Here is a 27,105-nt window from a genome sequence, read left to right as displayed (position 1 = left end):
GTGAGGGGCCCAGCAATTGTGTGGAGTTTTTCCTCCTGTTTTTATTGTGGTGCTGTGTTGTGGTGGCTTCGTGCATACTCCCAGCACGCACCCATCCTGAGTCCCGCTTCCCTCCACCAGTGTCCCCGAGAGCCCTCCATCCACACCATCACTTCCACCACGGGAAGCTCGGTTCTGCAGACCAGCTCTCCAGTTTGGTTGCCTTCAGCCCTTTGTTGCTCCCCTTACTGTGTTTTTTCCCCCCACTCCTCCAGAGATTTTTTTGAGGGGGGGAGGGGGACTACGCCTAGCAGTGCTAGAACTTACTCATGGATTACCCCTGGAGGTGCTGGTTGGGGGGGGGGGTATGGAGTGAGGAGGATTGAATCCAGGTAAGCCACATGCAAGACAAGTGCCCTACCTGCTGGACTGTCTGTCTGGACCTTGTACCTGTGTTCATGTCTCTCAACTGAAGACAAGAATAGTGTCATTTTGCTCACTACTTTGAAATATAGAAAAAAATTTCAGGGCCAGAGAGATATACGGCAGGTAGGGCACTTGCCTTGCATATAGGCAACCCAGGTTCAATCCCTTGTACCACATATGATCCCCCAAGCCTGCAAGAGAACCCAGAGTCGGGTGTGGTCCCAAACCAAGTTTCAACAGCTGTAGTTTAAAACAGCCTTCTCACCTTTTAATACTGTTTTGGTTTGTTTCGGGGCCACACTGGCAGTGGTCAGGGCTTAACTACTACTGTCTCTGCGCTCAGGGATCACTCTACTGGTAGCACTTGGGGACCATATGAGGTGCCAGGGATCAAATGCAAGTCAGCCACATGCAAAACCTTATCCTCTATACTAGTGCTTCAGGCCCATCATTTTTTAATTCTTTAATATGACTGGACCTGTAGCATTTCTAAAGATGAATTACAAGGAACTCCTGCAATAAATTTTGTTTAGTATATAAAAATTAAGCTGATATCTGAAAACTTCTAATACTAGAGGAATTTTATTTCCAGCTTTTTGATAAATCCCTTTTTGTTTTTAAGCCCAGGCCATTCAGTCCACCTGTAACCACCAATACTAGCCCGCCTCCTACTGCTCCTCTAGCACGGGCTGAAAGTTCTTCCTCTATCTCATCTGCTGCTTCATTAAGTGCTGCCAATACTCCAACAATAGGTAAGTAAATGTCACTGATGAAAAAAAAAGTCACTGATGAAATCATCATTCAGAGCTCGTGTGGGCTGTTTGGGATGCTTTCAAATGAAATAGTCAACAGTTGAACACCAGTGTTGGTTTTCTGGAGATGCATTATCAAGCTAACTACATTCTCCCTTTGCTTTTCACATCTGGTATTATTTGAATTATTATTGAATACGTATTATTTGAATACGGGCTGGAGCGATAGCACAGTGGTAGGGCGTTTGCCTTGCACGCAGCCAACATGGCCGACCCGAGTTTGATTCCTCCGCCCCTCTCGGAGAGCCTGGCAAGCTACCGAGAGTATCTCGCCCGCACGGCAGAGCCTGGCAAGCTCCCGGTGACAAATTCGATATGCCAAACACAGTAACAACAAAGTCTCCAATGGAGACATTACTGGGCCCACTTGAGCAAATCGATGATCAACGGGAGGGCCTTTACTTTTACTTATTATTTGAATAGGGGGATTTTAACAACAGCTAGCAAGCTCTGTTACGAATGCATCAAATTTGGGTCTCTTGGCCAAAACTGCTATTTCCAACAAATTGCCAGAATAACCACTGTGAAGGGAAGGAGGAGGTACTCACTTTATATTCCCTACACCTTTTAGAAAACATCGAGTTGTTCCAACATGGAGTTGTCCCACACATGCAGATCTACAAGAAAGGTGATGCTGTAGACATTATGGGAATTGGCCCTTCAAGTTGGGATGCCCACAAACATTCCCTTGGCAGGACCAGGAGAGTCTACAGTGTTACCAGCATTCTCTCAGCATTGTCATAAACAGACAAGTCAAGGGCAAGATTTTTGCCATGAGAACTAATATTCATATCAGGCCTTTGAAACACTCTTAGAGATGAGGTATCACCACATACGATCATCTGCCAAGAGTAAGCCCTGAGCACCACTGGTGTCGTCCCTAAACACCAAAACCCAAAAAAGATAGTATACAGTTGGGCTGTGGAGCTAGCTCGAGTGGTAGAGCCCAGGCCCAGTATCGCAGAGCCCTAATTGATACCTTTCACTGCCTACTTCCTGTGAGCAGTGGTTGGTGTATCCTGGGGGTCTGGGGCAGGAATAGTGCGGAGGATTGTTGCTCGTAGCCCACACCACACAATCAGGCCCCACTGGGAATGGCCCTCATTGAAAACAAAGAAATGTAGTCCAGAGAAATAGTGTAGGGGTGAAAGCATTTGCCATGCCTTCGGCTAGCACTGGTTTGATTCTTGGCACCAGTATGGTCTCCTGAGCACAGAGTCAGAAAGAGCACTTGAGCACTGATAGATGTAGCCCAACACTCCCAGCCACCAAAAAAGCGTACTTTCGAGCCTCTCCTGCTAGAAACCCATAAAGCTTCCTCCAGCAGGTTTTGTGTAAGCCCCATATATGGTCCTCTGAGCACTACCAAGGGTGATGCCTGGCCCAGAGCCAGAAATAAGTTCTGAGTGCCACCAGGTATGGCCCAAATTCCTCCCACCCCCACAAAGAATGCACCATGTTTATAAACTTAATATAAATATTTAAGACAAAATATTTTGCCGTTCTCCACATTCCAGAGAAAGCTCGAACTTTAAAACCTTTGAATTGGGCCGGAGCAATAGTACAGTAGGTAGGGCATTTGCCTTGCACTCAGGCTGACCTAAGTTCAATCCCTGGCATCCCGTATGGTCCCCCTGGACTGCCAGAAGTCCTGAGTGCAGAGCCAGGAGTAACTCCTGAGCATCACTGGGTGTGACCCCAAGTGCAAACAAACAAAACCCTTAGAATCAATAGAAGGGATTTTGTGTTTATAATGAATTTTTTTTTCCCTGTGAGATTTAAAAGATATTGGGGATAGTATGTATCTGTCTCTCCTTCTTACCAGATAAATTTACTATTTTATTCCATCTAGATTTTCTGTCATCTCCTTTTCTGTCTTAATTCTTCTCATGAATTTCATTACCTTTCTAAGCAGAGCACAGCAGAGCACAAAGCACTTTAACAGGATAGTTGTGTTTTGTTCTGTTTGGGGGCTACACCCAGTGATGCCCAAGGCTTACTTCTGGCTCCCTGCTCAGGAATCATTCCCAGCAACGCTCAGGGCACCATACAGGATGCTGGGGACTGAACCAGGTTGGCTGTGTGTGAGGCAAGCACCCTACCTGCTGTGCATAGTAGCAATGTTTTCTCACCAAAATAGTAATTGCCCCTCTTGTCACTGCTTTTAAGTAGTAGCTGGTTTCGCCTTGTTAATGTAAATCACAGATTTGCAGTGAGCATGAATTAATGGTGCTCAGATTGTAGCCCCTGGGCTCGGAACATGTATGCACAGCAGCTGAAAACTTCCTAGAAATGGAACCCCTTTAAATGAGAGAAACTCTGGGAAGGGAGCGAGCAGTTGCCAAACAGCCCTGCCAGGTGATTCTGATGAATGCTGAGTTTGAGTATTAAATATTCAGTAGTATACAAATTAATATGTGAATGCCCAGTAAAGTTGTCTGTTAGTAGAAAGGCATGTGTACGCTGAAATGAGATTTAAAAAATGATGTGATTTCCAAATATTCAAACTTATCATCGCATTTTATTAACTTGTTAACATAGCATTTCCCCATTTTTAAACTGTAAGCAATGTATCTGCTTTTCATTTTTACTTGCTATTTCATTTTTTTTTTGTATATGTGAAATTTAAATGCTTGTTCCCACAGAATATTTTTTCATAAATGACATAGGTGGAGGGGCAGGAGAGAGAGCTCATTGGGCTGTGTACATACTTTGCATGTGTGGGGGCTGGATTTGAGTTTCAACCCCTTGTAACTCCCCACGTACTGCTGGGGGTCACCCCCAAGTGGGTCAGGAGTAGTACCTGAGCACTGCTGGACATGATCTCAGAACACAAAATCCAAAACACCCAGCATAGATGAACCTTGTTAGGAATTAGACAGGTGGTTTTGGTCGCCAAAGGTTATAAGTATGCTTCACTTATTTTTCATTATATCTAGATTACTAAGAAGGTTTTCTATTTTTTGTGATGGAAACTTCAGTCTTGATTGAGTTTGAAAAATCCTTGTCCTTTAAGCCAATGCTGATAATGGAACCAAAAGTAGGTGACATTGATAAATGCAGGCAATGAATAGAGTATGTGTAGTTTTTATGATCTAGGTTCTTTAAATCTCCCTTTAAAATTCTTTAATTTTATTTGGTTATGTCCCACACCTGGTGGTATTCAAGACTTACTCCTGCCTCTGATCTCAGGGATAATCACTGGTGTTGTTCTGAGGCCCATATGAGATGCCGGGGATTGAACCCAGGTCTGACGCATGCAGGGCAAGCATCTTACTTTACAGTCTCTCAGACTCCCAAAAGTTTTGCAGTTTTTAAATTCGTCTTGGTTTATTTTAGGCACTGTCATTTAAAATAACACTGTTAATGGTAGAATTTTATGCATAAAACATTGTAGCACCACACAATGTACCAGAATATCTGCTGCTTTCCACCATTGTCCCTCCCCCTCATCCCCGAGACCCTCCTCCACCCCCATCCCTTCATCCTGCACTTCACCTTTCACCTTTAGGTGGCATGCTTTCTACTGAAGACCAATTATCAGTTTCTATAGCCTTTGGGCATTTATTATTTTCTTAAAATATGTTTCTTTATATACCACTTACCAAGATCATTTTTGTATCTGTCCCTCTCCTTCTGACCCACTTCATTCGGCATGATGCTCTCCAGATTCATGCATGTAGCAGCAAATTGCATGACTTTGTCTTATAGCCGAATAGTATTCCGTTGTGTGTATGTACCATAGTTTCTTTATTCAGCCATGTGCTCTTGGACAGTTGGGTTGTTTCCAGATTTTGGCTATTGTGAATAGTGCTGCAGTGAACATAGGATTGCGAATAATCTTGTGTAAGAGTTTTTGCACCATTGAGGACTGATGCCAAAAGGTGGAATTGCTGGGTCAGATGGAAGCTTAGTTTCTAGTTTTTTGAGTTTTCTGTTTTACTTTGTTTTGGGGTCACTCCTAGCTGTGTTCAGGCTTCCTCCTAGATCTGCACTCAGGGGTCACTCCCAGCAAAACTTGGGTACCGTGGGGAGTGCCAGGTGTTGAACCTGGGTCAGTCATGCCACCCCAGCACCCTACCCACTGTACTGTCTCTTTAGCCCCAGCCAGTTGATGTTCCCACCAGCAGTGAATGAGGGTATCTTTTCTCCTAAAATTTCATTTTATGTACTGGAAGATGTAGTTCAACTATGGAGAACATGTTTTCCTTGCTTATCCCTGGGTTCAGTACTCCCTACTTAAAAAAAAAAAAAAAAGGTCCTCTAGTAAGATGCTTATCAGCTCTCTTTTTAGATTTAAATTTTTGGTTCTTCTTGTTCTTGTATCTTGAAAAACATTTCCTTTCCCGCAACATTTTATTTTATTTAAATATGATAGATGATAATTTGATTGGGACACTCTCTGAAATTGAAAAGCACTGTGAGACGTCACAAGGTATTGTATCAAAAGCAAATGTATGTGTTGACTAATGATCTTAAAGTGTACCTAAAATACTTTCATCTAATTTTTCTTTTTTCAGCAGTGTATGCAGAAATCAAGAATAACGCTAAAGCTTAACGCTTTCAGTTTTGTACTAATCATATGCAGTTCCTATATGAGATCCACTGATATCAAATCCCCAGTTATGAAAACAGTCATTCTTTTTGCGTCTTCTGTCATCTCGCTTCTCTTCTTTCTTCAGCATTAAGAATTGTCAATTGATCTTAATTTCAAGGCTCTTAAATCAGATTATTAGAAAAGAAGCTGAAAGATAACTAGCTAAACACATACTTTAATACCAAAACTATCAGCAGAGAGCTGGCATATGAGAACCTACATCTTGTGAGTTTAAAGTTCTAGGTTCACAGTGCTGGCATGGATGTGGGGGAAAAGGGACACTCTTTCACTGTTGGTGGGAATGCCCACTAGTCCAGCCTTTCTGGAAAACAATATGGATAGTCCTTCAAAAACTAGAACTTGAGCTTCCATATGACCCCGCAATATCACTTTTGGGAATATATCCCGAGGATGCAAAAAAGCACAGTAGAAATGACATCTGTATCTATATGTTCATTGCAGCACTATTCACAATAGCCAAAATCTGGAAACAACCAAGTGCCCTAGAACAGATGACTCGTTAAAGAAACTTTGGTACATCTACACAATGGAATACTATGCGGCTGTCGGGAGAGATGAAGTCACGAACTTTGCTATAAATGGATAAACATGGAGAGTATCGTGCTAAGTGAAATGAGTCAGAAAGAGAGGGACAGACATAGAAGGACTGCACTCATTTGTGGAGTATAAAACAACATAGCATAAGGCTGACACCTAAGGATAGTAGATACACGGGACAGATTGCTCCATAGCTGGAAGCCTGCCTCATGAGCAAAGGGGAGAAGGCAGCTGGAATAGAGAAGGGATCACTAAGAAAAAGATGGCCGGAGGTATCAGTCAGGATGGTAGATGTGTGCAGAAAGTAGATAAAGGACCAAACATGAATGACCTCTCAGGATCTGTATTGCAAACCATAATGCCCCAAAGTAGAGAGAGATTATGGGGAATTATGTCTGCCATGGAGGTAGGGGGAGGGTGGGAAAGGGGGCGTATACCGGTAATATTGGTGGTGGGGAGTGTGCACTGGTGGAGGGATGGTGTTTGATCATCGTGTGATTGTAACCTAAACATGAAAACTTAAAGCTATCTCATGGTGATTCAATAAAATTAAAAAAAAAAAAGTTCTAGGTTCAGAGAAAGGAAGTAATTAAGAGCCTCATTTTCATTCTTTTTTCTTTTTTTTTTTTTTTAAATTTGGGGCCACACTGGTGGTGCTTCGGGGTTACTTCTGGCTCTGCACTCAGGAATTACTCCTGGAGGTTCTCCAGGGACCTAATGGGTACCGAGAATTAAACGGGGGTCAGCCGTGTGCAGGGTGAGAGCCCTATCCACTGTATTACTGCTCTGGCCCATATTCACCATATTCTAAAAAATGGGAGTAAAACATTTTATAGAGAAACCATTTCAAGAATTCTTACTTGAGATGTCTAAATTATGTAGTTGGAAAGAATAACTTATTTTTAATGCAAAAGCTGTGACAAACATTGTTCCCGATTTTGTATAGGTTTTTCAGCAGGAAAGATTAATTTCATATTTAAGAGCTTATAGTTCTAAAATGAAAAGATTATGGCTTTCAGAATTTCTTTGAAAATACGAACTCCAGAATGACCCTCTAGGCCAACATATTAAAAATCGGTTTAACTACTTTAAATGCATTTTGAAAAATGCATACTTACTTTTGTAATCAGTGAATTTACTACTTGGCTTTTTTCACTTAACATTTTCTTATGCACGTCCCCAGAAGTCCTGCTTCTTGTTCAGATCCTTATCTTTCACTTCATCATCTCACACCCAGATAATAGTGGGGTTAAGGTTCTTGCCTTGGATGTGGCTGACCCCAGTTCAGATACCACATACAGTCCCCTGAGCACCTTCTGGAGTGATTTGTGAGCACAGAGCCAGGAGTAAGCCCTTAAGAACTGTTGGGTGTGACCCAAAATGAAATAACCTCATCTTTCACCTAATTCAGACTTCACTCCCAGCGGTCATATTTCTCTTCAATCCAAGACCCTGTCTGTGTTCATGTGCTCTTAAGTTAATGAAAAACCCAGTGATATTTCTGTTGTACATTTTTAGTGTTTTTCAGAGCTAGAAAGCCTCATTCCCTGAGATCTTTTCCAGTCTCATCTTCACGTCCTTTATTATTTTGGCCCATCTTTTAGCCACAAAGTGTGCTCCTGCTTTGCAGAACTACTTGTGGTTCAAAACTTCACATTTTTTCCCCACACATCAGGAGCATTGTGTCTAGCCCATATTAGTGGTTAATAGTGACCGTTGTGATTTCCTGAATAAAGTTTCGTATCTGACTTTCAATTTTAATATGCAACTTTGAGGTTGTTTTGTTTGGGGGATGGCGGCTTTCTTTTCCACTGTCTAAAAGTGGCCACTTTTATTTCCTTGTATTTTTCATTACTGATTTCTTTGATGAACTTCTAAATCAAAATTTCTTCAAAATCTCAAAAACATCATTTTTGCCTTTAAAGCCAACAAACGATCTTTTATTGTTTGGATCAGTTTTATTGTTTGGTTCAGTTGAGTCCAGAAGGGGGATCCTGATGTTTATCAGAATTTATTATAGTCGGGGCTGAGTGATAGCACAGCAGGCAGGGCGTTTGCCTTGCACACAGCCAAGCCAGGTTTAATTCCCAGAATCCCATGTGGTCCCCTGAGCACTGCCAGGAGAAATTCCTGAGTGCAGAGCCAGGAGTAACCGCTGTGCATCATCAGGTCTGACCCAAAAAGAAAAAAAGAATTTATTATAGTCTAGGTATTTTAAAAGTAATCCCCCCCACCCCGGGAACCATTTGAAATAAAAGTTTCTGCAGTGAACTGGAAGATCGTATGGTAGTTAGAGGCCGTTGGCCTGCACGCAACCAGTTTCATTTCCCAACACTGCTCGATCCCCCAGGCATTGCCAGGTGTGGCCTTGGAGTCCCCCAGCACCTCTGGGGGTGACCTAGAGTCAGGACACCACTGGCTCTGCACAGCATCTCATGTCCTTTCCGCACCTGACGTTTGGATTCAGCTGCTGGCTTGGTTGGCTGAGAATTGCTGGATCCCCACATGCCTTCCGCCACTCTTCCTCCTGATCACTGCTGGGGATGCCTCCCACCAAAGTCCTGAAGGCTGTGAATTCTCTGTAATGTATACAGAACATTCAGATTCATGGGTATCTGTTAACACAGCATATTAATTTTTTCTTTAGGAATGAATAATCATAATTATTCTATTGGCTTATTTTTATAAAATTGCATCATATTTATTTACCCAAAGGGCACTGCATTTCAACCAGTAGCAGTATTATTAAGGCATAAATGGAAAGACAACATTGTAAAGAAAAACAAAAAGCAGTGTATTATTTGAGGTTTTTTTTTAAATTATGAAATAAACCAGATATTTTAAGTTAAAATCTAAACATGTGTATAGATTAAATTTGTTGATGTTTTTTATGCTTATGAATGCTAATCTTGATCTGATTTGACTCCAAAGGTGTCTTATCTGAGTGAACTTTATGTCAAGGGTGTTTTATGTCATTAGGCATCTTTATTGGGGCGAGGGTTATGTGGGGATATAATTACAAGCATTTGACAGAGGTCGAACAATAAGAGTATGTAAAACTTGATAGTAGTAGCCAGTGGCTAGAAAGAGCCTAAAGACAAACAGCATTTTAATAAGATAACCTACATTGTGTGATTGGTGGAACTTGAATAAATTGAGTATCTGGATGGGTTTGAAATTATGTCTTAGTAAGTTCACTCTTCAGGTAAAGGACTTTTTCTTCTGATATTCCTTAACCCAGCCCTTCTGTGTCATTTTATTGAAAAGAAAAGTCAGTGTGACATGTTTCCTAATTTCCTATGTCCTTTGTGTTATGCCCCAATTTGTTTTATGCTGTATTTATTAACTTTCATATTTGTACTTGCAGCATCTTTGAAACCAGTAATCCCAGTAATCGTATTTTTTTTTTAATAATCTAACACCTGTCTTGGTAGCTAATAAAGATCTTCCTGTAGCATTTAACCAGTGGATTGTATGTATTCTAGGTGTATCACGAGGTCCCAGCCCTGTCAGCCTTGGAAATCAAGACACCTTGCCTGTGGCCGTTGCCCTCACAGAGTCCGTCAATGCCTACTTTAAAGGAGCGGATCCCACCAAGTTAGTTCTTTAAAGAAACGTGGTGATGGTTTGGGGGGGGGGGGCAGAAATCTGATGGTGAATTTTAAGTTTTTATTTTCGTATAGGGTAGGGTTTGCTGTTTTGTTTGCTTTTTGCTGCTATCAATATAGTTATTTAGATTTTAAATAAAACCTATATTCAGCACTCATGGGTACTGAATTCTGAGCTTATTTACATCTTTTGCCCAGACTTTATCAGCAGTGTGACATATCTGTTGTCCAGCATTTTACAGAGTAGGACAATAGCAGCTGACCTAGATTGGGATGGAACTCTTAATTTGGACTTTAGTGTTTTTCTTTGGTGAAAGTAAAACATTTGCAAGAGAGTCCCAGAAAGCTTTCTTAATTTATTTTAATTATTAGTGTAATAAGGCTTAAACTAGTTTTAACATTTATGAATTTGGTATACAGTGTTAATTCACCGCAAGCTCCACCAAAGGAATAACAAATTTTTACAAACTTAAAAGCAAGAACACAGGGCTGGAGAGATAGTACAGCGGGGAGGCACTTTCCTCGAATGCGGGCCAACTTGGGTTTGATCCCTAGCATCCCAGATGGGCCCCCAAGCTTCTCAGGAGTAGTCCCTGAATGCTGAGCCAGGAGTTATCTTGAAAATCACCAGGTGTGTTCTAAAAACCAAAAAGGAAAAAAAAAAGCAAAAACATAGATTTATTATCTGACTATTTCCACTGATCAGATAGGAATGTGGGCTAGCTAGATTATGTCAGTCTGAAATCCAGTGTTAACCTGGACTGGAGTAGTGCATGGTGCATGCTGCGATATGGAACCATAGCAAGATTGGATTCGCTTCTTCCTTTAAAGTATTTGAATGAATAACCACCCCTGTTTTTCATGCAAAATGTTAGTTATACATACATTCCATTGAACATACATCCATCAAGTATTTGAATGTGTGTAGCAGTCTGGCATAAGCTTGCATTAGTGTAAGAAACCAATTTCTTTTATGATAATGCAAACTTGAGAGCTTTGTTTTGTTTAGTAAAGTATCCTTATCACTATCCGGCAATGGTCAGAGATTACTCCTGGCTCTGCTCTCAGAGATCACTCCTGGTGGGGCTCAAGGGACCGTCTGGGGTGCCAGGGATTGAACCTGGTTGGCTGTGTGCAATCAAGCGCCTACCTGCTATTGTAGCTCTCTGGCCCAGTTGGAAGAAATCTTTAAGCAGATATTTGAGAGACGTTTAGAAGCAAGCCATGCCTGTGGCTGAGGTAAGAGCGTGTGCGAGATTTAAGGACTGAGGTCAAAGACTAAGTGGCAGATTGAAGCAATAGCAAGGAACCATGTCACTGAGTAGGAAAAGCAAGGAGAAGAGTATCAGAGACAGAGGGACTAGACCCAGTTGGACATTACAGAACTGCACGAGTATGAAGTTCATTGTGAGTGAGATGTAAAGACTTGAGCACTAGAGTGGTGCCCTGAATATTTCTGAAGGAGTATTTGCTTACTAACTATAGAAAATAAACTGGAAGGATTCACAACAGATGCAGGGTGATTGATGAACTTCCATGTAAGTCCTAGTGACGGTGGCTTGTAGGGCATTTGTAGAGAAGATAATAAGGAGATTCTGAATATATTTTGAAAACAGTTGTCAGGGTTTGCTGAGCTAATCTTGTGGATTACAAAGTCTGAAGTTACTATTAAGATGACTTAGTGGAAATACTGAATTGGTAGTTGAATTCATGATTCTGTAGGTCAGAGCTAGATTCTGGAGGACCAGGGTAGAGAGAAAATACTTACTTGTCATTACTGTGTTTAATACTCAAAGCCAGGGCCTTGGAAAAGGAAAGAGATCTTATGAGAACTAAATCCTGGCCTGTTTAGAAAAACAGGAGGAATCAATCCAGCAAAGGGGTTTGAGATTGCCCCCAATAGGAGAGATGAGAGAACCAGTAGAGAGTGTCCCAAATACAAGTGAGTATACTGTTTCATGAAGGCAAATATGATGCGATAGTTGATGCTGCTGACAGTTTTCAGGAAAATGAACCATTGGGTCTAGGAGGTGGCTCAAAGGGCAGGAGTACATGCCTTGCACCTGGGAAGCCAAGTTTCCATCCCCAGCACCACCAGGTGTGGCCCCCAAACAAACAGAAACTGACATTAACAATATTGAAGGTTATTGGACCTTCACAACAGCAATGTGACAAAATGAAAAAAAAGTGGTGAAAATGCAGTCCTGCTTGGAGGACATTCAGTTGTGGAAGGGATGTAAATACAGACCTGTGCATTGAAAGGAAGTAAGTATAGACAGTTCTTCAAGATTTTTGCTCCAAGTGGAAGAGATGAAACAGTAGTGGGAGAGATGGTAGAATCAGAGGAGAATTTTGTGTTTATATCTCTTAAGGTATTCCGTGTGTATGCTGATGGGATTGATTCTTATCTATGGAACATATTGACTGTGTGCAAAAGAGGTTACCTGCATGAGTAAAATCTTTAGTGTGTAAAAAATGTGATTCCATGCAGAGTGGCAGGATTGTCTGAAGCACATAGATCTGTTGATACAGGAGGGAAGGCAAAAGGCAGAATTAGGTCAGGTATTTGGTGTGAGACTGGTAAAATTTAAAATCATTGATTACAAGTAGGAGAGAATATTTCATTTTAGAGAGGAAATAAGATATGAAAAAATATAGGGAGTATAAGGGAATTTTTAGGGAACCCCAAAAAGGGCTTAAGTGAGAATTCTGTCAATATGACTATAGGTTTTTTCCTGGTTATGTCCGACTAGGGAAAGCTGAACATACATAAAGAGCTAAATTTAACCATCATTATTTGGCCAAATAGTCACAGTAAGAAAGAAACAAGGAAGGGATGTTTAGGAGTATGTATAAGGAGGGATCAGGAAATTCCAGGAATACGAGGGTATGAAGGGATGAGGGAAGATAGTAGATAAGCTCTAGACACAGTGGAGCATGGAGGTTTTGATGAAGATGGAGATATTGGAGATATGTTAAGAAAGAAGGGGCTGAGAAATGGGAAGTGGCTGTTAGATGAACAGGAAGTCTGAAATTGAGATTATAAATGGACATTTAGGATAGCAAGGGGGTGAGCTCAGCAAATGACTTGTTTCCAGTGTGCTTGCATTTGTGTTGGCATTTAATTTTAGACAAAAAGGACGAGGTTATCATTTTGCATGGAATCATTTTTTTGTAGTTAGATTGAAAGAAGTGTACATATATGAAAGATAAAGTTCTTTGTAAATCAATTATGCCTCAGTTGGCAATTCAGTCACCCTATATAACTCATCTAAAATTTTCATAATCTTCAATCTCAGGTGTATTGTGAAGATCACTGGTGATATGACAATATCGTTTCCAAGTGGAATTATTAAAGTTTTTACTAGCAATCCATCACCAGCTGTCCTATGTTTCCGAGTGAAAAATATCAGCAGATTAGAGCAAATTCTTCCAAATGCACAACTTGTGTTCAGGTTTGTGTACTTTTGTCTTGAAGATTAAATTTCTAAAGAATTTTTCTCCTTTTCCTTAAAGCAATAATAATTCAGTTTGAGGACCTCAAAATTATTGTGATTAAACAGTAATCTGTTTTTGTTTTTTAACTTTTGGAAGTATGCTTGTAGTTACTGTTAAATTCTTCTCTAATATGCCCCTCCTTGTCATTATCTTCAGCTGTGTGTTCCTTTCTTTATTCTCTAAGTTTAATTTTTTTTATCTATCTTTTGATTCATTTTTGTCTAGTCTTTCCCCAGTCACCGCAGAAAAGCACAGTCAGATCATAATAACTGTTTCTTGTGTGTGCAGTGACCCTTCCCAGTGTGATGCTAACACGAGAGACTATTGGATGAACATGCAAGCTGTGACGGTCTACCTCAAGAAGCTCTCAGAGCAGAACCCAGCTGCTTCATACTATAACGTCGATGTACTCAAGTATCAGGTCAGTGTCATGTCATTGTAGACATCCAAAATCAACATAGTCACAAGTAGAATTCTGAAGATGAGGAGAGGAATTCTATGGCATGGATATGGTCATTCTACAATACTAGAATTTTGTTTTGTTATTTTTTTTGGTTTGTTTTATTTTTGGTCCACATACAAGCGTGCTTACTCTGGTTCTGTGCTCAAGAATCACCTCTGGCAGTGCCCAGGAGACCATATGGGGTTTGGGGGATCGAACCCAGGTCAGCAGCATGCAAGGCAAATGCCCTACCCGTTTAGTTACTCTGACCCACCAAAATTTTTTGTTTTGCTTTTGGAAATGACATAAAAATAAGATTTCCAATTCCACTTGGAAATGATATCGTCGTATTACCAATGATCTTCACAACACACCTGAAATTGGAGATTGTGAAAATTTTAATGGACTGGAGCGATAGCACAGCAGTAGGGCGTTTGCCTAGCAAGCTGCAGGCCCGGCTGAGCCGGGTTCAATTCCTTCACCCCTCTCAGAGAGCCCGGCAAGCTACCAAGAGTATCTCACCTGCACGGCAAAGCCTGGCAAGCTCTCTGTGACATATTCGATATGGCAAACACAGTAACAACAAGTCTCACAATGGAGACGTTACTGGGCCCACTCAAGCAACTCGATGAACAACGGGAGGAAGTGCTACAGTGCTACATAAGGTGATTGAATCTCCAATTAAAGTATGTTTGATTTACAAGGAACTTTGATTTACAAAGAACCTAATGCTTAGGGGTGAACTCCTGACTTTGCGCTTAAGGAATCACTTCTGGTGGTGCATGGGGAACCCCATGGGATACCACAGATTAAACCCAGGTTGGCTGCATGCAAGGCAGATACCCTACCCATTGTACTATTACGTGGCCGTTGTACTATTACTGTGGCCCACTGAAATTTTTTTAAAGAAATGTTTTAAATTATATCTTGGAGTAATGTTTTTGTTTGAGTGGAAAAACTTAATGTAAGGCAACACATTTCAAGCTGTTGAAGCACTAACACAATAGGTGGAACGGTTTATTTATAAATAAGCTAAGAATAAGTGGAAAATCGCATATATTATAATAGAGCATTTCTAGGCAATAGAAATGATGGATTTTTTTCGATAAATATTTAGGGACAGTAGGCTAAAGATTTGGGGGGAAATGAGGTTGATCTCAGGATCTTAGCCAAAATAAAATCCACATATGCTAAACGTATAACAGAAGTAAGAGAAATCAGATAGATAGAAAAAGAAATAGGTGAATATATGAGTCTCTCTGTGTACATAATGTATATTACCATTTTCATCATGAAGTGTGGGAGATCTTTCTAAGTACGATGTAAAACCTAGAAGCCGCGCAGGATGAGAGTGAGATACTTGACACAAAAATAAATGTGTCTTTGTATACCAGACCTTGTGAGGACAAATTTTCAAACAGCACTGAGAATAAATCTGAAAGAAAAATATTTAAATATAGACCAAATGCTTCCTCCAAAGAACCTTTGTAAATCAGTAAGTAAAAGTTGACTCAGTTGAGAATTTACAGTCAAGTTTCTATGTCACTCATAATCAGAACAAGTAACATTAAGAGTATTAGTAACAGTGAGTTACCAGTTTTAGATATCAGGTTGACAAAAATGAAAAGATTTCTCTAGTAAGAGAAATATGACCACTTATTAAAAGGAGTAGTGATTAATAGTGTTCTAGAATGCAGATCTATTAGATTGTTGAATAGATGAAACCTTTAATTCAACCATTTCACTTCCTGAAATCTATTCTACAGAAATCACACAAGTGGGCTGGGGCGGAAATAAGTAAAAAAGGATATTCACTGCAGTATTGTTAGGAAACTCCCCGTATGGTGACCTTAATAGAGGAAGAAAATTAAATACTGTAATCATTAAGGATGGGACGATTCTGGTTGGAGTGATGGTATAGCAGGTGGGTGTTTTGCCTTACATGTGGGTAACCTGGGTTTGATCCCTGGGATCCCATATAGTCCCCTGAGCCCACCAGGGGTGAGCACTGCCAGGTATGGCCCCAAGCCTAAAACCTTCCTCTTCCTTCTGCAGAAAAGCCTGGGAATGGATCCATGTTTGCATATGGCTTAACTGTCTTGGAGGACATGTATCAGGCTGTTAATATTGGGCAGTGAGGGGACAAGGAATAAACTTTCCATTTCATACATTTCTGTATTGTTTACACTTTAAATAAGAGAGTAAAGAAAGTACACCATTTAAACTGGCTAAAGTTTATTCCAGTTTTTCATTTATCATTTTTTAAACAAATATTTAGTGCTTACTTAACTGATAGAAGTTTGTAAGATAGACAATAAATAGATAAATTATAGTGTTAGAAATAAGAGTCCTGGGGTCAGAGTGATGGTACAGTGGTTAAGGCGCTTGCTTTGGACACAGCTGACCCAGGTTCAATCCCTGGCACCTCCTCATATGGTCCCCTGAACCTATCAGAAATGATCCTTACGGTGGCAGGAGTAAGAATGAGTCCTGCATGGAGGAAGGGAAAGTGCCAGAGGGCAAGGTAGGATAAAGAAAATTCATTTTCAGTGTCAACCAGGGTAGAACTTACAGGAAAGGAATCTTCTGAATGAAGCACTAAAGAATCACAAGAAATTGTGCCATTTTCTGTGAGTCCTGATTGAAATTGAACATTGAAGTTGGCATATTCTAGTTCAAGACTTGCAGAACGACCATGGTGACACATCCTTTTCTGTTTTAGATGAATTCCTTTGCTTCATAATGAGCCTTAGAATTTTGTGTTGGCTATTGAAAGGTGTTCAGATATTACGTGTTATATGAAGTAATTGATCAATTGGTCGGAGGCACAGAGACAAGACACACGAGAGGAGTGTGAAGAGCTCGGAGGACCAAGGCTCAGTCTGGCTTGAGATGAAGAGCAACTGCCAGAGGGCTCCTTTTATTCTATTTTTTATCATTTACATCCTAGTGACTTCATCACGGAGAAAGACTCACTAAAGAGAGTACAAACAGTTACAGGATGAGCATTCGTCAAGGGAACGTCAGGGTATACTTTGTCTTGTCAAAGCTATGCTGTCAAAGCTATGTTGTCATGATTAAATCGTCAGAGGAAGATATGGAGCTGGACACGTAGGCTCTACAGATTATGTCCCCCACATTCTTGTGGTCGGTCACACATAGGGCAGAGAGAAGGCTCATACTGATATTGAAGGTCAATCCAGATTAAGGATGTGTAAGAGAAGGGGAAACTGCTGCCTTGTACTGCCAAGATCATGTATGGCTAGGCGGGTGTATGAGAGCGTGCTGTGCTTTTGCAGGTCTTTGGACTCACAAGTTTTAGCTTGCCCACTTAATGTGAAAATGGGGCCTGGTTTCTGCTTCCTGCTTGCAGAGCAGCGTCCAGAGGCCCGTCCTGGTGTCCTGGCTTAGCACCAACAATTATGTGCATAAGCAACGATTGCCTGATTACATGTTGATTTCTCAGCTGTGCAACTAAGCTTGGACCAGAGCTTTTCCATTTGGAGCCAGGGCAGTATCTTTTACAAGCTTTTTTTTTTTTATCTAAATGGGTAAAATTTTACCTGGTCTACACCTTTTAGATGGACTCCTAGACCTTTGAAATGTGTTGGGGTTTTGTTTGTTTGTTTGTTTGGGGGCCACACCCAGCAGTGCTCAGGGGTCACTCCTGGCAGGCTTGGGGGACCATATGGGATGCCAGGAATTGAACCTAGTTCAACTGCATGCAAGACAAGTGCCCTCCCCGCTGTGCTTTTGCTTCAGACCCGAAATGAGTCCACTTTTTTAACTCTGTCTAGCAGCAGACAGCTTGTTCATTCTGTTTTGGATTCTGCTAACTCATGTGTGTAGGTGTACTTTCCATGTGTGATGCTTGTTTGCTTTTCAGTGCTAAGACAGTTTGCTTTCTCTTCAAAGGTATCATCAAATGGTATTCAGTCCACTCCTCTGAATCTTGCGACATACTGGAAGTGTGCTGCTGGCACCACCGACCTCAGGGTGGATTATAAGTACAACCCGGAGTCGATGGCTGTGCCGGGCGTGCTTTCTAACATACAGGTGGTGGTGCCGGTGGGCGGAGGCGTCACAGGCATGCAGTCCCTTCCTCCTGCAGTCTGGTAACTTCCATAGATTTCTGAATTCCTGCTGAATTACTGTTGCTACCCCCAACTTTGAGACCTTAAATTGTGAAAGTCATCTTACAGACGTGAACGGTTTCAGTTCTGAAAGTTTTAGCGTTAAAAACAGTGCTGTGGGGCTGGAGCAATAGCACAGCGGGTAGGGCGTTTGCCTTGCACGCGGCCGACCCAGGCTCAATTCCCAGCATTCCATATGGTCCCCTGGGCACCACCGGGGTAATTCCTGAGCGCAGAGCCAGGAGTAACCCCTGTGCATCGCCGGGTGTGACCCAAAAAGAAAAAAAAAACAGTGCTGTAAGAGATGCTGTTGGGGCCAGAGAGGTAGTGCCAGAGCGCCCAGTGCGTGTGTGTGGGAACCCTGGGTTTCATACCCAGGACCCTTCGGTTCCCTGAGCACCACCAGGAATGGCCTCTGAACACAGTGCCAGGAGGAGGCCCTGAGCACAGTCAGTGGGACCATAGTAGCTTTATTCCAAATGAAACAAAACCAGTTTTACTGTCATCGTCCAGACTTGAAAGATTGAGTATAACTTTAACAATAATTTAAGCAGATTTTTTAACTCCCTGAATTAAAAGTAAACAAACACAAAAACAGTAATTTTACAGGTTTACACCTAGCATCTGACATAGCTAAAGGAACACCTATTAGTACATAATGGTCGTACTTTGATATTTAACTACCCCTCTTGACCTTTCCAGTATTATTGGTGTAGACTCACCAACCTTTATATTTGCTTCACCACTTAACAGTGAAGTGCTTTCCTCCATCATTAAGTGTCCTGAACCATCTCCTCCATCTTCTCCCATATTCCTTGTCTGACCGGTAGACAGGAGAATTAGACAATTTGAAAAGTTTCCTTTAATTGAGAAAGATCATTGAATCTATTTCACAGACACATTTTTTCACAGGTAGAATTGAGGTAACTTTAGTTCTATTGAGGTCAGTTTAGTTCTTCTAGTGAGATATTTAGAATGTGTTTGTTTATTGAGCATACACATGTATTGAGTACCTTTATAAGATACTGTGCTGAAAACATTTTTCATTATAGGAATGCAGAGCAGATGAAAGCCCTTTGGAAGCTGTCTGGTATTTCTGAAAAATCAGAAAATGGAGGTAAGAACCTGCTTTGTTTAGAAGGTCATCATCAAAAATGGGTCTGGTGAGGGTGAGGTGGGGGGGCGGGTGGTCCACGCTCTGGAAGTGTTCTCTTGTCACTTCATTTACAGTTCCAGAATTGACCACTAGGGGGAAGTTAGCACCTTGCATAAGAGCCTGCTGCAGCTCTGCACATTTCTTCACCCTCTAGACTGTGTGTGTTTTCTCTAAGAAAAAGATTTTGTTTTTCTGTGACGTTCTCATGTGAATCATGTGAATGTTTCTGTGCGTGTTTATGAGCACTAAAATGCTTAGCACTATCCCAGCTCAGTGACCTGCTGAAACATATTTGACCTTAGTTGCCCAGAGGCTTCCAGCTTCTTGTAACAGGGACAGGAGACTTAGCTCAAATGGTTGGGCTCATGCCTGTCATGGTTCAAAGCCCTGGGGCTCGATCTTCAGTGCTATGTGGCCTGAACACCCTACAAAACAAATTCTTAAATTTTTTTTTTTTTTCTTTTTGGGTCACACTCAGAGATGCTCAGGGGCAACTCCTGGCTCTGCACTCAGGAATTACTCCTGGCTGTGTTTGGAGGACCATATGGAATGGCAGAGATTGAACCTGGGTTGGCTGCTTGCAAGGCAAAACGCTCTGTCCTCTATACTATCGCTCTGGCCCCAGATTCTTAAAAAAATTTTAACAGAGTATCCCAGCATTCTAAGGTAACCTTTCCTGGTCATTTCTCTTTATTAAAACTAGCCACCAGTTGGGCCCAGGGTAACTACTCTAAGCACTACTAGGAGTGATCCCTGAGTGCAGACCCAAGAGTCAGCCCTGAGTGTCCCTGGGTATGGCCCAAGTCTTCCCTCCCTTTCCCCAAAACACAGATGTTGGGACCGGAGAGATGGTACAGCAGGTAGCTTGTTTGCTGTGTCCATGGCTGACCTCGATTCAATCTCCAGCATCCCATATGGCCTCCCCAGGAGTAATCCCTGAGCTCAGATAAGACCTGAGCACTGCCGGATGTGGCCCACAGATGAAATTATAAAAAACAAAAACAAAAACCCCACCAGTCTCTTTACCAGCTATTTTGTATTTTCCTTGTATTGTTCAGGTATTATCTCTATGTATGGAAAGATTCACAGTAAGATACTGTTGTCTCTGTGGAAAAATTTGACAATGTGGTTCTGATTTGGTTTGTCAGCTTTGAAGAAGAAATATCCAAGTTAGAATATTAACTAAACTAGAAATCTGTTTCTGTTCTCTCTGTCTGCCCAGCAGAGGGACAAGAAACAATTCTCAAGCGTGAGGAGAGACAGAGTGTCTGCTCTTGGTCTGTGGTGGTGCTTTCACACGGTGGAATTGCATGTGAGGAACTGTGAAGGGTTGTGCCGTGGTTAGGAATCGAATGTTCAGGCTGAAGAATGGTTAGGAATTAGGCAGCAGTTGCTCTCCCACTGGTCTCCTGCCACCATGCACAAGAGTCTGGGCTGGATCGGTGTTGCAGTTCAGTCCGGGGAGTCATAGAAAGCCACTCTTGCTGCCCAGCAGTTCTACCCGTTTCTCTTAACTAGAAACCTGGGAACTTTCCTAGGTGCTCCTTTCTCCTCTCTTGACCCCAACTCCTGAGTAACTTTCAAGTGCATTCCCTTCTTCCTTTTCCTTTTTTTTTTTTAAGCTTTTTGGGTTACACCCAGCAATGCACGGGGTTACTCCTGGCTCTGCACTCAGGAATTACACCTGGCGGTGCTTGGGGGACCATATGGGATGCTGGGAATTGAACCTGGGTTGGCTGCGTGTAAGGTAAACGCCCTATCTGCTGTGCTGTCACTCCAGCCCTCTTCCTTTTCCTTACACTAATGCTGATCCACTTTTTCTGTCACCTGGGCTCCTAGACTTTGGGGTAGTCTCCCCGCCTTGCATCCCCCCCTTTATTAATTGATTCACCGTAGGTACAGTAACAAAACTTTCATGTTTGAGCTTTGATCATACACTCATCAAACACCCATCCCTTCACTAGTGCACGTTTTCCACCACCAAAATACCCAGTATTCCTCCCGCCCCCCCCCCCCCCCCCAACCACCACCACCATTCCACAACTACCCCTGGCTGTGCAGCAGACAATTTGCACAGTACTTTCTTTCTCTACTTTGGTTACCTTCGATATTTTGAGACCAGTCCCACCACCACTCAAACCTGCGGAAAAGGCAGTGTGATAATGTGTTTTATATTGCTTGTTATGAATACAGTATAATGTTGCGCAGCTGGGAGAGTGGCCATACGCTCTAGGAATTCTAAAATTTTAATAATTAGGGTCTGGAAAGATCGCTGCAGCAAGTTACTTAGGTCCGAGATTCGTTTGTGTGTCTCTGGATCGTGGCCGTGTGGGAGCTTAAGTAGAAGGTGGCCGTATGTGAGCATCATCTCAGAGTCCCATCAGGGTGGGGGGGATGGAGAAGGGCTAACTCCTCCCCTGTCCCGTGAGGCCTGGCGTTTGCTGCCATCGCCATCCATACCTGGAAGCTTTCGCTGAGTTCTAGAAGATGGCGGCCAGTGGGATTCCTAGGGGACAGGCAGAGAGAGAGACGGCACCTGCAGTAGGCCCAGCAAAAGTGGCCTATTGCAAAGTCCAGAGTCATCTCTGCAGCTCGGGTGTGGGATTCATTTGTGTGTCTCTGGATCATGGCCATGTGGGAGTTTAAGTGGACAGTGGCCATATGTAGGCGTCATCCTTGCGTTTTGCACCTCTCCCTTTGTAAACTCTCCACAGTGTTTCTGGCTTCCATATCTTGGGTGGCTTCCTGTGATCATGCTGTACATTTCATAGGATGATACTTGGAACTTGTTCCTTGCATGAGCTGGAGTGATAGCACAGCAGGTAGGGCATTTGCCTTGCACATGGCTGACCTGGGTTCGATTACTCTGTCCCTTCGGAGAGCCTGGCGAGCTACCGAGAATATCCCACCCACACGACAGAGCCTGGCAAGCTCCCCGTGGCGTATTCGATATGCCAAAAACAGTAACAACAAGTCTCACCATGGAGACGTTACTGTGCCCGCTCAAACAAATCAATGAACAACGGGAGCACAGTGCTGCAGTCTACAGTTTCTTGCATCTGTCCTCTCCTGAAACACCCTCGCTTGTATTGGATTCAGCTCCTAGAGAGTCTAAATGCGGCTCTCTCACCTCACCCTGCCCCCTCCCTCCTCTGTGCTCTGTCTCCTCTGCCGGAGACCTCACCCTCATATTCTTTGCGCTTTCATGCACATGACTCATGAGAGCTTTTTTTGTTTGTTTGTTTTTAATTGAATCACAGTGACATACACAGTTACAAAGTTGTTCATGAAGGGTTTCAGTCATACAGTGTTCCAACACCAAGTCCCTTCACTAGTGCACATTTCCTACCACCAGTGTCCCCATTTTCCCTCAGCTGGCCCCCAGACCCTTCACCACAGCCTGCCTCTGTGACAGACACTTCTTCCATGAGAGCCTTTTTTGTAGCATGTATCATCATAATTATTTGATTACTCTTTCTCTCATGCTGCTGGCCTAAGGTATGTTGAATAAATGGTTATATCAAAGACCAAGAGTCTCAGAAGTGCCTGTTTTGAATAATGTTAGGATAATTAAATTTTATATAGGTGACTAGAAAATAGCACGACAGCCCTGGCTGTGTTTCCTTCTGTTCCCCCCCCCCCCCCCCCCGTGTTCAGCATTTCCCTTCAGCTTTCTCTCTGTCTCTCTTAGGATGCCCCTCAGAGCTGTCCTTCATTGAGTTTTTTTTTTCTTTCTAAAACACTTCAACATGTATATAGCAGAGGAATCAAAATAATAAATACCTCTAGAGATTGAGAGGACATAACAAAGCCTAGATCAAGAGGACTTCAATGAGAAGTGTCCCTTGCCCTTGCTCCTCAGTTGGAAGCCCCCGGTTAAGAGCTGGGGGAGAAGGCAGCTGGTATAGAGAAGGGATCACTAAGTCAATGATGGTTGGAGGGATTGCTCAGGATGGGAGATGTGTGCTGAAAGTAGATAAAGGACCAAACATGATAGCCTCTCAGTATCTGTATTGCAAACCATAATGCTCATAATTAAAGTGAGAGTAAGAAGGAAATTGTCTGCCACAGAGGCAGTAGGTGTGATGGGGATGGCGGGGTGGGGGTGAGGGGGATACTGGGAACATTGGTGGTGGAGAATGTATCCTGGTGGAGGGATGGGTGTTCGATCATTGTATGACTGAAACTCAATCGTGAAGGCTTTTTAACTATCTCATGGTGATCTAATAAAAAATAAAGTTTTTTGGATTTACCAAAAAAAAAAAAAGTGGACTCTAATGAAAATGCGGATTCGTTTTTAAAAGTCTCCTTTGGGGAAGAAAGGACAGTGATCGTTTTACTGGGTACCTGTCATGACTGTAACCTAGAACCGAGAATTGACTTGCTCATTTGACTTATTTCTGGCTTGAAATTGTCTGTTACCTGTGTAGTAGTAGTAGCAGCACTTATTAATTTATTAGTTATCTTTATTTTTTTTCTCCTTCGTGTAGGTTCTGGATCCCTCAGGGCAAAATTTGACCTTTCCGAAGGGCCCGGCAAGCCCGCCACCCTGGCCGTGCAGTTTCTCAGTGAGGGAAACACCCTCTCTGGGGTGGACATCGAGCTCGTGGGCACCGGCTACCGACTGTCCTTGGTGAAGAAGCGGTTTGCCACTGGTAAGCCGGGAGGCCTGGAGCTTCTCTGTCTGCCAGGGAAGCTCTGGCACTCGGAAATCCCCTTTGTCTCAGGGTACCGAGGGGGCAGCACCTGTGAGGAGACCCTGCGGTGCCGTGGGGAATGGTAACTGCAGAGGGCTGCTTGGTGTTTTGCAGGACGCTACCTGGCTGACTGCTGATGGACCCAGAAAGTGGCTGGCTCCAGGGAGGAGGACAGCTCTGCCGCTCTGCATCACCTGTTCTTTTCAAACACTATTCTAACCTGCATTGTGTCTCTGAAACGTAGACATATTTGAAAGCTGACTACAAACATGAAATTGCACTTTTGAAGTGAGTCATTGACAGAAATAGCACTGAGGTGATTTTTCAATGCTGTAAATGATCAACTGCGATAATTCAGGAAGCACATTCATTCAGATTCTCAGTAAAATGGAGCTTGCATAGGCTGAATTTTCAAATTACCTTCAGTGTGTCTGTTTAAAAAGGTTATAATGTAATATCAGGCCTAAAATTTCAGGAGAGCAAGCACAAAATAATTTAGCTTTCCATAAATTTTTAGAGTCAGATCACTTTGAAATTACTAAGTTTGATTTGAATGGATACAAAGAGAATGTGAATTCCAAGTTTTGGATGATGTTAATTTTAGAATACTCAATCAAATTGAGTTATGTGCCATAAAATTAATCAGACCAGAGTTTCAGTTGTATGCAAAAATTTATAATTTGATTATCATTTAAGCATTAATAAAGTGTAAATGGTATTTTATATGATTTTTTTAAATCTTCCAAGTGCAATGTGTTTTAAAAATAAGCTTGCAAAAGACAGCAGAGAAACTTAATTCTGCAGTTAGTTAACTTTATAGAAGTTGTGATTGTTTTGATGAATTAATGCTATAGATTTAATTTATTTTTATATGGATTTGCATAATGTGTGCCTTTTAAAACTAACAAATACCAGAAATGTGCCTATCCAGTTTGTGTTCATTAATGTGCCTCACTTTTTTCCTCACAGTCTGGATCTTCTATTCAGAATCATACTGTGGTCATGCTCCCCCCTCCCCCCCCAGATTTGCAACTTTTGTAAATATCCTTTGGCTGCAGAGTTAGGAAGGAAATTCAGAGTAAAAATAATTTATACTTAAAAGTCCTGGCTCACTCCTTTAGCGATAATGATACACTGTAGCCACAAGAAAGAAAAGTACCTAATGGCATCTATTTAAGTGGGCAGGGAAGATTACCTTCTTGGACCTGAATCTTATCAAAAGTATGTAATTCTTAAAACAGATTAATTTGTGGTTCTGGTGGGACAAGGGGAGGAACTGATGGACAGGCTATAAGGATAAATTGGTAACTGGCATCTTAATATTTCCCTTCACTCTTATCATTGGAAATCTATGCGTTTATATACTTAATGTGTTGAGAGCATGACTTTTACGTTTTATGAGGAATGTGTTTTAGGAAAGAGTTGGCATTAGAGAGAAAAATATCACCATTTGTTTTCATTTCAACCACTGGAAAAATGACTAGTTTGTATGTCTTTATTCTTTTTGTTGCTACCTGCTAAAAATAGGGAACGTATTTTAAGTATTGGAAGAAGCGTTTCTTAAACTAATATTAAGTAGTAAAAATAAACCTAACTTTATAGCAAGTCATGAGTAATTGAAGGAATTAAATGTTTTGGACAGAGTTACAATTTACAAATGGTGTTTTATTTATAAGGATTAATACCAGTGTCCTGCATTTTCCATAGTAGAAATAATAAATTTGTCATATACAATAATTTATATAAAACCACTAATGTTCTGTTAAGCTTTACAGAAAATAAAACCCATACTAGACATTTATGTAATGTCTTGCTATACTAAAAACAGCAGAAAATCTACTCATTAGCAATATTTATAACACGGTATGTGCTTTCTATATATTCAGTGTTAGCCCAATTCTAAATTTAGATTTGACTAAAGGAACACATAAGATAATTTGCAAAAATACTCATCTTTACTAAATAGTGAGTAAGATTAGAATTTCTGACTCTTCTGTTGTGCTCTTTTAAATGCCAATAACAGTCCTTTACTGGAATCTTAACTGCAACTGCTTTGCAGTCACACTGCTTTTATTGGGCAGTTAATGTTTTATTATTGGAATTCAGACACCATTATACTCACCATGTTTGTTTTTAATCAAGTATTACCCAAAAATGTACACATTAACGAAATGGTTAAACTTCTGCACTTTGTTAATTACCACAGTCTTCATACCGAGGGGTGATACATAAATTTGCCTTGGGTGTAGGTTACAGTTTTGAAGCCATGTGAAGCCATATAAGTTTATATTGATTTCTTTTCCACTTAAAAGTTCACTAATGGTGTAAAAAAGAACAGTAGATTTTCAATGGAAATATATTTAGCAAGCTGGTTCTTGCTTATGTATAGTGACAAATTTTGTAGCTGCCTCTTTAACCAAGAATTTGTAAACACAGAACTCTAACAAATGTGAGTTTTCAAGAATTGTTATTTACTACTTTGAGTTGTAATTAGAATAAATCTATCTTACAAATTTTGTAAATATTTTTGATTTTTTCACAAAGTGTAAATTTTACATAAAAGTTGTGCCCCTTAATAAACATGTAATATATAATTTATCAGTCGATTTGTCTTTGTACTTTTGTTGTTATAGTGATGTCATGGATCATGGACATCAGGGCAAGGTAAGCGAGGAGCAGGAGGAGTGAGTGGTTTTGAACTTTACATTACCATTTGGACAGATTTAGATATATTAGTTTCAGTTGGTCTTTAGGAAAATGTTAGACTGTTTAACATTTTTTTCAGTTACTAAATGTATTTGCTAAGTGATGTTAGCCTTAGCAAAAGCTTTTCTTCTCATCAGTTGCTTTAGAACACAATCTTAAATACAACTTTAAGTCTTAAAATATTAAAACCATACTGTACCAAGACTATAAAACCCAGCTCCCAGAAGACAACAGCGCAGAGTCTCCTGCCCCCGCGCCTGGCTGTCCTCGCCGGGGCCCCTTGGAGGGGAGCGGGTTGAGTTTTCCTCCCCGCCCCGACCAGGGCTCCGGCAGCCGAAGACCTCCAGAACCAGCCACCACCATGCTGAGACCACTCTCCGCACACATGAAGGTACCGGCAGAGGAACAAAGCCACGCGGGTTCCAGGGCCGAGATCTCCAAGTCTACTCGGATTGGGGCTGGGTATCCTCCACCCAGATCCTCCAAATTCCAG

The 27,105-nt window shown here is 41.6% G+C and overlaps 1 protein-coding gene across 2 annotated transcripts in view; it reads left to right on the top strand.

The window, feature by feature from the left end:
* The window catches only part of FCHO2 (FCH and mu domain containing endocytic adaptor 2), an 89,877-nt gene extending 63,373 nt beyond the window's left edge, over nt 1-26,504 (top strand). For both annotated transcript variants that reach the window (XM_056112522.1, XM_056112521.1), the window contains exons 18-25: nt 1,028-1,157; nt 9,858-9,969; nt 13,280-13,435; nt 13,767-13,899; nt 17,836-18,035; nt 19,106-19,170; nt 23,700-23,864; nt 24,021-26,504. In XM_056112522.1, coding sequence (XP_055968497.1) covers nt 1,028-1,157; nt 9,858-9,969; nt 13,280-13,435; nt 13,767-13,899; nt 17,836-18,035; nt 19,106-19,170; nt 23,700-23,864; nt 24,021-24,043 — 984 coding nt within the window. In that variant the 3' untranslated portion in view covers nt 24,044-26,504. The remainder of the gene's footprint in view (nt 1-1,027; nt 1,158-9,857; nt 9,970-13,279; nt 13,436-13,766; nt 13,900-17,835; nt 18,036-19,105; nt 19,171-23,699; nt 23,865-24,020) is intronic.
* The last annotated feature ends 601 nt before the right edge of the window (nt 26,505-27,105 follow it).

This window comes from Sorex fumeus, unplaced genomic scaffold (assembly GCF_029834395.1).
Source record: "Sorex fumeus unplaced genomic scaffold, SorFum_2.1 ptg000018l, whole genome shotgun sequence".
Lineage (NCBI taxonomy): Eukaryota > Metazoa > Chordata > Mammalia > Eulipotyphla > Soricidae > Sorex > Sorex fumeus.
This window is presented reverse-complemented; position numbering and strand designations above follow the sequence as displayed.